This window comes from Sorex fumeus, unplaced genomic scaffold, assembly GCF_029834395.1.
Source record: "Sorex fumeus unplaced genomic scaffold, SorFum_2.1 ptg000061l, whole genome shotgun sequence".
NCBI lineage: Eukaryota > Metazoa > Chordata > Mammalia > Eulipotyphla > Soricidae > Sorex > Sorex fumeus.
The window spans coordinates 40,369,349-40,380,976 of record NW_026606118.1 but is presented as its reverse complement, the minus strand read 5'-3'; the positions used below and the strand labels follow the sequence as shown (position 1 = coordinate 40,380,976).

At 46.1% G+C, this 11,628-nt stretch overlaps 1 protein-coding gene across 1 annotated transcript in view; it reads left to right on the top strand.

Moving 5' to 3' along the window:
- The first annotated feature begins 2,360 nt into the window (after positions 1 to 2,360).
- The window catches only part of TRMT11 (tRNA methyltransferase 11 homolog), a 58,772-nt gene continuing 49,504 nt past the window's right edge, over positions 2,361 to 11,628 (top strand). The window contains exon 1 of the mRNA XM_056125867.1: positions 2,361 to 2,466. Within this exon, the coding sequence (XP_055981842.1) occupies positions 2,395 to 2,466 (72 nt within the window). The 5' untranslated portion in view covers positions 2,361 to 2,394. The remainder of the gene's footprint in view (positions 2,467 to 11,628) is intronic.

The following is an 11,628-nucleotide window of genomic DNA, read 5'->3' as shown; positions in this document are numbered from 1 at the left end:
ATATTAGACTCAATATTAGTCTGGTACATGGTGGAAATTGAGGCAGATATGAGACCCATAATTGAATGTCAGCCTTTGATTGTATTCAGTGGAAGTGGAGAGATTATTTAGAATTAGGAGTGATAACTTTCAAAATTAGATTTTCAAGTTTTTTTACCATTTTTGAGTCATTTGATGAGCAACTAAAATGGATGAGTAGTTTCTGCTCTCCATAAATCAGTTAAAGATGGTCAGTTTCAGAAAAGGGATGTTCAACATGTGCAAATATATGCTATGTGAACTTACAATGATATAATTAAAAATAGATAAGGTATTTTCAAATGCCTTAAAATGTAATTAGACAGCTAATTTATTTAGGCTTATATCTTCTCTAATACGTCTTTCTGAATTTTTGGAAAACACTTGGAGTTTCATATATTTATTGGCAGTTCTCTTTTACTTGTAAAGATTAATAAATTACAGTTAAAATTTACTCAGCCTCGGGGCTGGAGCGATAGAACAGTGGGTAGGGCGTTTGCTTTGCACACGGCCAACCCAGGTTCGATTCTCAGCATCTCGTGGTCCCCTGGGCACCGCCAGGAGTAATTCCTGAGTGCAGAGCCAGGAGTAACCCCTGTGCATTGCCAGGTGTGACCCAAAAAGAAAAAAATTTACTCAGCCTAACACTAATTGGTAACTGTAGCTATCTGTGACATCAACTAATTAACTTACTTTAAACTGTTTAAAATAGCATTGAGAGCACTATATATGTTGGTAGCACTGTAGCACTGTTGTCCCCTTGTTCATCTATTTGCTCCAGCGGGCCCAGTAACATTGTGAGACTTGTTGTTACTGTGGTTGGCATATCAAATACATCATTGGTAGCTTGTCAGGCTTTGCCACGCAAGCAAGATACTATCGGTAGTTTGCCAGGCTCCTATCGGTAGTTTGCCAGGCTCTCCGAGAGGGATGGAAGAATCGAACTCGGGTCAGCCGGGTCAGCAGCGTGTAAGGTAAACGCCCTACCTGCTGTGCTATTGCTCCAGCCATATATGTTGGTATTATTTGTAATTGCAGAACTGTAAAATTATAAAGCTATTTCAAATTGTGCATACTTGGAAAGCTAAATAAATATGAAAAATTCTCTGTCATCAAATTTTCCCTCTTTGAAATTTTAAAAAAGATTTGGGTCACACCCAGTGGTGCTCAGGGGACCATACTCAGTATTGAATTGATGCTGTCAGCCACATAAAAGACCAAGAGCCATAACCCCTGGACTTACTCTGGTGCCACCTGTGCTATCTTTTTAAAAAGGACTTGTCTGATTTTGTTTGGGGGCCATACCTGGCAGTGCTCAGGGCTTACTCCTATCTATTCGCTGGCGGGGAGGGAGGGGTTGTCACTCTTTGAAGGGGCTGGGGGGGGGAGGGCTGTATGGGGTGCCGAGCCTATATAGAACTTGGGTCAGCTGCATGCAAGTCAAGTGTCTTACCCGCTATAGCACTGCTCCGGCACCTAAGGCTTCAATTTTAGGTTCGCAGCAAAAATGAGAGGACGGTACACATTTTCTATATACCCTTTATTCCAAATACTTTCCTTCCTGTCAGTGTAGACTAGATTGAATTGACATCTCAGAGTCACCCAAAGTTCATTGTTTATTTAGGATTGGCTTTGGTATTGAGCAGTCTATCAGTTTGGAAAAATGTATCATCCCTTGTATCCATCATTATAGTTTCAGAATTATTTTTCTAACTATCCTAAAACTCCTCCTTACCAATTCTCGACAACCACTGATCTTACTGTCTGCAAAATTCGCCCTCACTGGACTGTTAGAGAGTTGGAATCATGCAACCTGTAGTCTTTTCAGCTCAGATCTACATCTACTCTTCAGCTCGGATCTACATTAAGGTCATCTCTTTTTGTCTTCCTGACTCAGCCCAGCCCCTTAGCACAGAAAGCACAGTATTCAGGTTTGTGACATTTATACATCCACCTGCTGAAAAGGAGATCTGGGTGGTTTTTCCAAGTTTCGGCAGTTACGAATAACGCTGCTACCCACATCCGCGTGCGGCATGTAGTTTTGTCTAAATGGCAATTTTCAACTTCTAGTCGTGAATGTCGAGGATACCTGACGAGTCCGTTTGGTTCCTGAAACGTACTCGCACTTTCTCCACAACTCTTCATATGGGAGGGGCACGGGAGAGGAGCTAATCTTCCTACATACACCCAGCCTTGGGGAAATTAAGAACCTGCTCCTTGGGCTCCGGGACCTCAGCCTTAAACACGCAGCGCTTAGTCCCGCCTCGCCGTTTCCGTTTCCGGTCCTTCCAGCTCCGCCTCAGCGGAAACGTCTCAGGGGAAAGGGGGCGGGCCCAGGAGCAGTGCAGCCGCGCAGGCGCAGTCTGGGTGGCCACCATGGCGCTACCGAGCTCTCTGAATAGGTATCTGCTGCTCATGGCGCAAGAGCACCTGGAGTTCCGCCTGCCGGTGAGCCCGCATTGTCCTCCGCCGCATGCACGCAACGCGAGGAAAACGGCGCCGTGCGGGGCGGCTGTGTGTGTGTGTGTGTGTGGGAGGACTTTGATGTGAGGATGGGATGCAGAGGCTACTCGGGGATCTACGCGGGCGCTGGGGTGCAGGTGCTGGCCGGGGCTGTCACGCGCCCCAGTTCATCCTCGGCCGCCGGCAGGAACCCGAGTTGGGCGGGGAGCGTGCGAGGTAGACGACCGAGGCAGACCACCGCAGCCTTTGCTGTGCATTTTCATTCATTCCTCTACCCTAGTGCCAAGTCCCCGGGCTTGGCGGTTGCAAATCATCCGTGTTCTTCCCGCGCAGTTCTTCGGGTCGTCTCGCCCCAGGGTTAGCGGGAAGTCTCCGCTAGGGAAACGGGCCCGGTGCAGGGGGTCGTTTGCAGGATTGACTGTCTGTGCGGGGAGGGGTGCGGGAGTGGTCAGTTACTTACGGTAGGATGGTGGAGAAGTGGGCGGGGGTGGTCAGTTACTTACGGTAGGATGGTGGAGAAGTGGGCGGGGGTGGTCAGTTACTTACCTTAGGGTGATGGAGAAGTGGGCGGGAAGGGATGGGGAGATGTTTTTCGAATTCAAACAATGTTTTTAGAGTCACGACAAAAGTTTCTGTCTTCAGAGTCCATGCCGTGTGGGCTAAGAGCTGAACATAGACGTTAACTTGATATCATGAAATTACTTAAGATCAGTGATTGGAGATGTACCAGGAAATGAGAACAGGGGAACCCAAATCACTTGAGGATTTTTTTTTTCTTTTTTGGGGCCCATCCGCCAAAGCACAGGGGTTACTCCTGGCTCATGCACTCAGGATTTACTCCTGGCGGTGCTCAGGGGATCATATGGGATGCTGGTAATCGAACTCAGGTTGGTTGTGTGCAAGGCAAACACCCTACCTGCTGTACTATTGCTCCAGCCCCCACTTGAGGATTTTTTTGTTGTTGTGTTTGTTGCCTAATTTCATTCTCTGGAACCTCCAGCACAGTGTGTAATAAAAGTGATGGTATTGGACACACCAGTCTTGTTCATGAGCTTGGGAGGAAAGCATTAACTATCCTACAGTTAAGTATACTTAACAGTCAAAATTCTCCCAATGGTATCAGACCTTTGTCATAATAAGAAAGCTCCTTTCTATTCTTAATCTTCAGGGACTTTTTGTTTTAGGAATATTGAGTTTGTCAAATCTGAATTGTAAATATGGTTTTCTTTTTTTTCTAGGTTTTTTTTTTTTTTTTGCTTTTTGGGTCACACCCGGCAATGCACAGGGGTTACTCCTGGCTCTGCACTCAGGAATTACTCCTGGCGGTGCTCAGGGGACCATATGGGATGCTGGGGATCGAACCCGGGTCAGGGGCGTGGAAGGCAAACATCCTACCCGCTATGCTATCGCTCCAGCCCATTTTTTTCTAGTTTTCAACATGGCAAAAATATATTACTGTTTACCTTCAAGATTGCTTCCATCCGTCTGTGGTGGTTGAATTTGTAAGCTGAAGCTAGACTAAGGACAGAAACAAATAAATTAGAACTGTTTCTACTGAATTCGTTTCTACTGGATTGCCAAATACATGGCAGATAGCAACTGGAAGGAAGCTGGGAGAGGTTGTGCTCAGGGATCATTTCTGGTGGTGCTCAAGAGACCAGGTGCTGTGCCAGGGTTAGAATGAGAGTCGATCTCGAGTGGAATTAGAGACCAAAGAAGGTGAATACCACAGTTAATTTTCTCAGGCAAGGCTGTGAGAATAAGTGTCAGGCTGCATATTTTAAGTATAGTATTCTTGGGCCAGAGAGATAGTTATAAGGGTTAAGGCACTTGCCTTGTGTGTGACCAGTCCTGGTTCAATCCTGGGCACCACAGATAGAGAACCTGGGCGTTGAGCCAGGAGTAAGCCCTGAGCATCATGGGGCATGATAACCGTCCTTCTCCCCCTACCCCTAAACAAAAATAAAAGAAGACCATTCTCAATACTTGGTTGTTTCAGTTTTTTCTTAAATTTTTTTTAGTCTGTGCTTACCCTGTTAACCAGTTGAATCTACCTGTCTTTTTTCTCTTCTTTCCCCCAAAGCCTACTCCCTTAGCAGTCACAAAATAATTTATTTTACATTGCTTGTTGGCCCGAGCGATAGCATACCAGGTAGGGCACTTGTCTTGCATGCGGCCGACCTGGGTTCGATTCCTCTGCCCCTCTCAGAGAGCTCAGCAAGCTACTAAGAGTATTCCGCCTGCATGGCAGAGCCTGGCAAGCTACCTGTGACATATTCGATACGCCAAAAACAGTAACAAGTCTCACAATGGAGACGTTATTGGTGCCTGCTCAAGCAAATGAATGAACAAGGGGAGGACAGTGCCACAGTGCATTGTTTGTTACAACTAAATGGCTGATGGAATTATCAGAAAATACTTCAGTAAAAGAAAATTTGTGAAAATTGTTATATCTTACCAGGGATTGTTTAAGTCCTTGTCTGAGGGTTTGTTAATAGTTGAGTCTTCTGTGTTATTGTTTATTGAGCTTAGTCAGCTTCTATGTTACTTTCCTGTCTAAATTGGTGTGAACTTACTGAGCTGACAGTATTATGGAATTTGGAGGCTCCCCAAACTCCAGGACCTGTAGAACTGGGCCAATGAGTTTACACAGTGGAAGCTGTAGGATGTGAGTGTATCTCCCAGAATTTCTGTAAGTATGGGGCTGGGGGTGAGGGAGTGGGAGTGGTAGACTGTCTGCCCCCATTCCAAGAAGACCCCAAAGGTTTCAACTTGAAAACCGGTGTACCTGGAATTTTTATTGATTCCTATTTTATTTTATTTTTAGGAATGTTTATTGAGACACCATGATTTACAAAGTCGTTCATAGAGTTATTTTATGCATATGATGTTCCAACAATAATCGCACCACCAATGTCCCCTTTCTACCACCATAATATCTCTAGGTTCCCCTCCCACTCCCCAGTCTGGCACCTTGGCAGGTATATAACAAATTTATTTCATATTTCTAGGTCCAATAAAACTTAAAGGAATGGAAAATAGAATTATCAAAAAATGTCAATTTGTGATGAGTAATTGTTATTATTATTTTTTTTTAATGTAGGAGTACTGCTGTTTATTCAGCCACTAACTTAGATAATCGAATTGTGCATGAACTCCACTTTACTCTTTTTTTAAAATTTTGTGTAATTTTATTAATTGAATCACCATGAGAGCAGTTACGAAGCTTTCAGGTTTAAGTCTCGGTCATACAATGAAACACCTGTACCTTCACCAGTGCCTATTTTCCACAACCAAAAACCTCAGTATACCCCCATTCCGCACCCTTCCCCTATCTGTGGGGCAGATGATTTCCACATTACTCTCTCTCTATTTTAATTACATTCAATATTTTGACACCAGACCCATCATTATTATTTGAGATTTTTACCCCAACACTCAGATCTGCTGAAAAGGCAACAGTAGACAATTTGTTTTCTATTGCTGGTTATGAATAACATATGGTGTCTTGTGGCTGCAGTAGTGGCCACACGATTTTGGAATTCCGAAGTTTTAACAATTAAATCTGGAGGGATTTCTGCCAAAACGTGCTGTGTTCCGAGATTTGTTCCTTAGTCTCTTGGATCATGGCCGTTAAGCAGCTTGATCAGGAGCCAGAAAGGCTGTTCATGGGTGTCAACTCGGGATCTCATTGGGACAGGAAGGAAAGGGCTGGCTCCACCCCCATCCTGTGAGGCCTCATGTGTCTCGTCACTGAGGGCCCAAACCTGACTTCCTAATGGCCTCTGGAGGATGGCGGCCACCCAGCTGCCTAGGGGGAGCAGGCGGAGAGGCAACAGCATTTCCCTCCTGGGTCGGCCTGGCAACAGTAACCTACTGCGGGGTCCAGACACATTTCTGCCAAAAGCCACTGAATTCCGAGATTTGTTTCTGAGTCTCTGGGATCATGGCCGTTAAGTAGCTTGATCAGGAGCCAGAGAGGCCGTTTGTGGGTGACAACTTGGGGTCTCGTTGGGGTGGGGAGGAAAGGGCCGACTCCACCCCCATCCCGTGAGGTTTCACATGTCTCATCACTGAGGGCTCAAACCTGACTGTCCAATGGCCTCTGGAGGATGGCAGCCACCAAACGGCCTAGGGGGAGCAGGTGGAGGGACAGCACCCTTTCACCCTTGGGGCAACAGCACCCTTTCACCCTTGGCAGCCACCAAACTGCCTAGGGGGAGCAGGTGGAGGGACAGCACCCTTTCACCCTGGGAGCAACAGTCCCGGCAACAGTAACCCCTGCGGTCCCAGATACATTTCTGCCAAAAGCCACTGAGTTTCAATATTTGTTTCTGAGTCTCTGGGATCATGGCCATTAATCAGCTTGATCAGGAGCCAGAGAGGCCATTTGTGGGCAGGGACTTGGGGTCTCGTTGGGATGGGGAGGAAGGGGCCAGCTCTACCCCCATCTTGTGAGGCTCCACGTGTCTCATCACTGTGGGCCCAAACCTGATTGTCCAGTGAACTCTGGAGGATTGTGGCCACCGGGCCGCCAGGGGAATAGGCCAAGGCACTAAAACCTATTCCCACCTGGGTTGGCACTAAAACCTATTCCCACCTGGTCCTACTGCAGGGACTGACTGGACGCATTTCTGCAAAAGCTTCTGGGTTTCGAGATTTGTTTCTGAGACTGTGGGACCATGGCCATTAAACGGCTTAATCAGGAGCCAGAGAGGCCATTTGTGGGCATCGACTTGGGGTCTCGTTGGGACGGGGAGGAAGGGGCCAGCTCTACCCCCATCTTGTGAGGCTTCACGTGTCTCATCACTGTGGGCCCAAACCTGATTGTCCAGTGACCTCTGGAGGATGGTGGCCACCGGGCCGCCAGGGGAATAGGCCAAGGCACTAAAACCTATTCCCACCTGGTCCTACTGCAGGGACTGACTGGACGCATTTCTGCAAAAGCTTCTGGGTTTCGAGATTTGTTTCTGAGACTGTGGGACCATGGCCATTAAACGGCTTAATCAGGAGCCAGAGAGGCCGTTCGTGGGCAGCAACTTGGGGGTCTTGATGGGATGGGAAGGAAAGGGCTGGCTCCACCCCTATCCCGTGAAGCCCCGCATGTCTTGTCACTGTGGGCCCAAACCTGACTGTCCAGTGGCCTCTGGCGAATGGCAGCCACCAAGCCGGCAAGGGGGAGCAGGTGGAGGTTCAGCACCCTTTCCTCTCTGGGGTGGCCAGGCGACAGTAACCTACTGCGGGGTCCGGACACATTTCTGCCAAAAGCCGCTGGGTTTTGAGATTTGATTCTGAGTCTATGGGATCATGGCCATTAAACGGCTTGATCAGGAGCCAGAGAGGCTGTTTATGGGTGGTGACTCGGGGTCTCACTGGGGTGGGGAAGAAAGGGCTGGCTCCACCCTTATCCCGTGAGGCCCCACGTGTCTCATCAATGAGGGCCCAAACCTGACTGTCCAATGGCCTCTGGCGGATGGCAGCCACCGAGCCACCAAGGGGGAGCAGGCAGAGGGACAGCACCCTTTCCCCCCTGGGGTGGCCAGGCGACAGTAACCTACTGCGTGGTCCAGACGTATTTCTGCCAAAAGGTGCTGGGTTTCAATATTTGTTTCTGAGTCTCTGGAATCATGGCGTTAAGCAGCTTGATCAGGAGCCAGAGAGGCTGTTCGTGGGCAGCGACTTGGGGTCTCATTGGAATGGGAAGGAAAGGGCCCGCTCCACCCCCATCCCGTGAAGCCCCACGTGTCTTGTCACTGCGGGCCCAAACCTGACTGTCCAGTGGCTTCTGGAGGATGGTGGTCACTGGGTCGCCAGAGGGAACAGGCCAAGGCATGAAACCTGTTCCCACCTGGGGTGGCCTGGCGCCGGTAACCTACTGCAGGGACCGGTCGCATTTCTGCCAAAAGCCGTTGGGTTTCGAGATTTGTTTCTGAATCTCTGGGATCATGGCCATTAAGCAGTTTGATAAGGAACCAGAGAGGCCATGCCTCCAATTATATAGCTGAGCCAGAGGTGCTTTGTTTGTGTGTCTCCCACATACCTAACTTTTGACCATTTACTTTCTTGGTAAACTTTGCCCCAAGTTTTTGGGGTCTGGCCAAAGGCACAGCAGCAATTTGGGGTTATCTGCATCATCTGCTGATGCACTCACTGCACAGGTACAGATTGACCTGCTGGCGGCACCATACCCCTAATGGTATTTGTTTTTGATCTTAATGTAGTAGAGGACAACCATAGGCACCATTAATGAATGCCTTACTCAGTGCTACATATTGGGAAGTTTCTCCTGTCCTTTAAAGGAGCTCTCTTAACACTTTTTGCAAAACTTGTTTCAAGGCTCTGAATTCCCTAAGCTGCTGCCTCTCCATGAAGCTCTGTATAGTTCCCTCAGATCTGATGATAGTCTAGCTGGATAGAGTATTTTTGGAGAGGTGTTCATTTTGTTGAGTTTTTTTGTTGAGTTTTTTTTTCCATATTCTTCTGGCTTATAGAGTCTCATTTGATAGATCTGCTGTATATCTAATGTACTTGCCTTTGATTGTAATTTTCTTTTTTGATCTGCTTTCAGTATTCTTTCTCTATTGTGGGATTTTGTCATTTTGAGTATAATGTGTCTTGGAGTTTTCCTAATTGAATATTTTTATTGAGACCCTTTTGGACTTTTGGATCTTGGTGCCTGTAATCCTCAACTCTGGGAAGTTCTTATCAGTTTCATTTTTTTCTTTTCTTTTTTTTCTGCTTTTTGGGTCATATTCAGAATACTCAGGGGTTACTCCTGGCTCTGCACTCAGGAATTACTCTGGCGGTACTCAGGGGACCATATAGAATGCCAGGGATTGAACCCAGTCTGACTGTATGCACAGCAAAAGCCCTACTGTACTATCGCTCTGCCCCTTAATTTCTTTAACTGTTGTTCCATCACATTTGCCTTTATGGTTTTCAAGGACTCAGATGATTCTTTGTATTGTTCCTCTTGAACTCATCCCATAGTTTTCTGGTTATGTTGTTCATTTTTTTTCTATTTTCCACTGTCTGCCGTTTCCTACTCATTTTCGCCTTTTCATCTTGGAGCTCCTTGCTTTTTTTGCTCAGCTCCCATTATTCTGCTGTTCAGAGGTGTTTTTTTTTTTTGTATTTTTATATCACCTGCCATGTTTTTCATTTCTGTCATTTCTGACTAGTGGTTTTTTCATTTCAATGTTCATACTTTCTTGTTCTTTGCTGAGTACCTGTGCTATATTTCTTTGGACTCATTGAACAGCCTTGTCATAATGTCACTGAAGACACTTAGAATTTCCTGGTGTTGATCTCTTTGGTGGTACTGGTTTTGCTCATTGAGCTTAGTGGGCTTCTAGGTGTTTCCTCCATTGGTTTTCTAGTGTTCTTGCTGTGCTGGGAATGAGTTGTGGATGATGACGAGGATTAAGCTAGAGGTTCTCTCTGTCTTCTCTGTCCATCCTCACAGAATGACGGAAAGTGTGACTATGAGCAGCATGTAATTTGCAGAGTGAATCTTTCACATAAGTGTCTAAGCAACTGCATGCTTCCAGAGCAGTGATGTGGGCCCTTAATATGCCACAGGTCAAGTGTGTGTAGGCTATGGGGAGTCACTTGGTAGGGAGGGGCTCTGCTCTGTTCTGGAATAGTTCTGGTGCTATCAGCCTGAGGCAAGCCTCATCTGGAATAGTGGAGCAAAAGCAGAAGGTCAACACCATTTGTTTTTTGTTTAGTCATTTAATTGTTATGCCCACTAGTAATTGGGCACTTTTTTTTTTTTTTGTGAAGCACCATGGGATACAGTTGTAGATTTACAAATCTTTGTGCTTGGGTTTCTGTCATACATTGATCAAATACCCATCCCTCCACCAGTGCCCATTTTCCACCACCATGGATAATATCCGCCCCCCCTCCCACCCTGCCTTTGTGGCAGAGCATTCTCTTTTGTTCTCTCTCTCCTTTTGGGTGTTGTGGTCTGCAAAAGAGGCATTGAGTGGCAAACATGTTCAGTCCATAGTCTACTTTCGACATGCATCTCCCCTCCTGGGAGGATCCTCCAGACACCCTTTATTTGGTGCTCCCTTCTCTACCTGAACTGCCCTTTCCCCTAGAATACCCGGCTGGCCTCTAAGCTATGGAGTAATCCTCCTGGTGTTGATCTCAGCTATTCTTGGGTATTAATCTCATATTTTGTTACTTTATATCCCCCAGATGAATGCAATCTTTCTATGTCTATCCCTCTCTTTCTGACTCATTTCGCTTAGCATGATACTTTCCATATTGTACCACTTGTATGTAAATTTCATGACTTCATCTTTTCTAAGAGCTACATAATACTCCATTGTGTAGATGTACCAAAGTTTCTTTAACCAGTCATCTGTTCTTGGGCACTCAGGTTTCTTCCAGTTTCTGGCTATTGTAAAGAGTGCTGCAATGAACAAACAAGTGCAGATGTCACTTCGACTACACATTTTTGCCTCTCTGGGGTATATTCCCAGGAGTGGTATCGCTGGGTCAAATGGGAGCTCAATTTCTAATTAACTGACCTTTTATTAGGTAGCAGCAGTAGGGCACTTTTTTTTAAAGTTATTCACAATGATTTATTACATTCAGCATTCCAACACCAATCCCACCACCATTACAGCTTCCTACCACCATTTTTCCCAACCACCACCCAAACCTGTCCCAATTGCATGCCCTAAATATTTTATTTTGTATTGCTTATTATGAATAATTCACTAAGGATGATCCAAAAAGATTTCCTTAAAAGAAAGTGTGTAGGGGCTGGAGTGATGGCACAGCGGGTAGGGCGTTTGCCTTGCACACGGCTGACCTGGTTCGATTCCCAGCATCTTATATGGTCCCCCAAGCACTGCCAGGGATAATTCCTGAGTGCAGAGCCAGGGGTAACCCCAGAGCATTGCTTTGTGTCACGCAAAAGAAAGAAAGAAAGAAAGAAAGAAAGAAAGAAAGAAAGAAAGAGTGTAAAGATTTTTGTATTTTACCTTGGCACCAGTAAGCCCTTGTATAATAGATTACTAACATGTTGTTACAGGATGAGCCTTGTATGCTAATATTTTCTTAATTGAGATTGGTTACCTTCAACTTTATATCCCATCCAATATGGTGTGCTGTTTCTGGTATATCAGT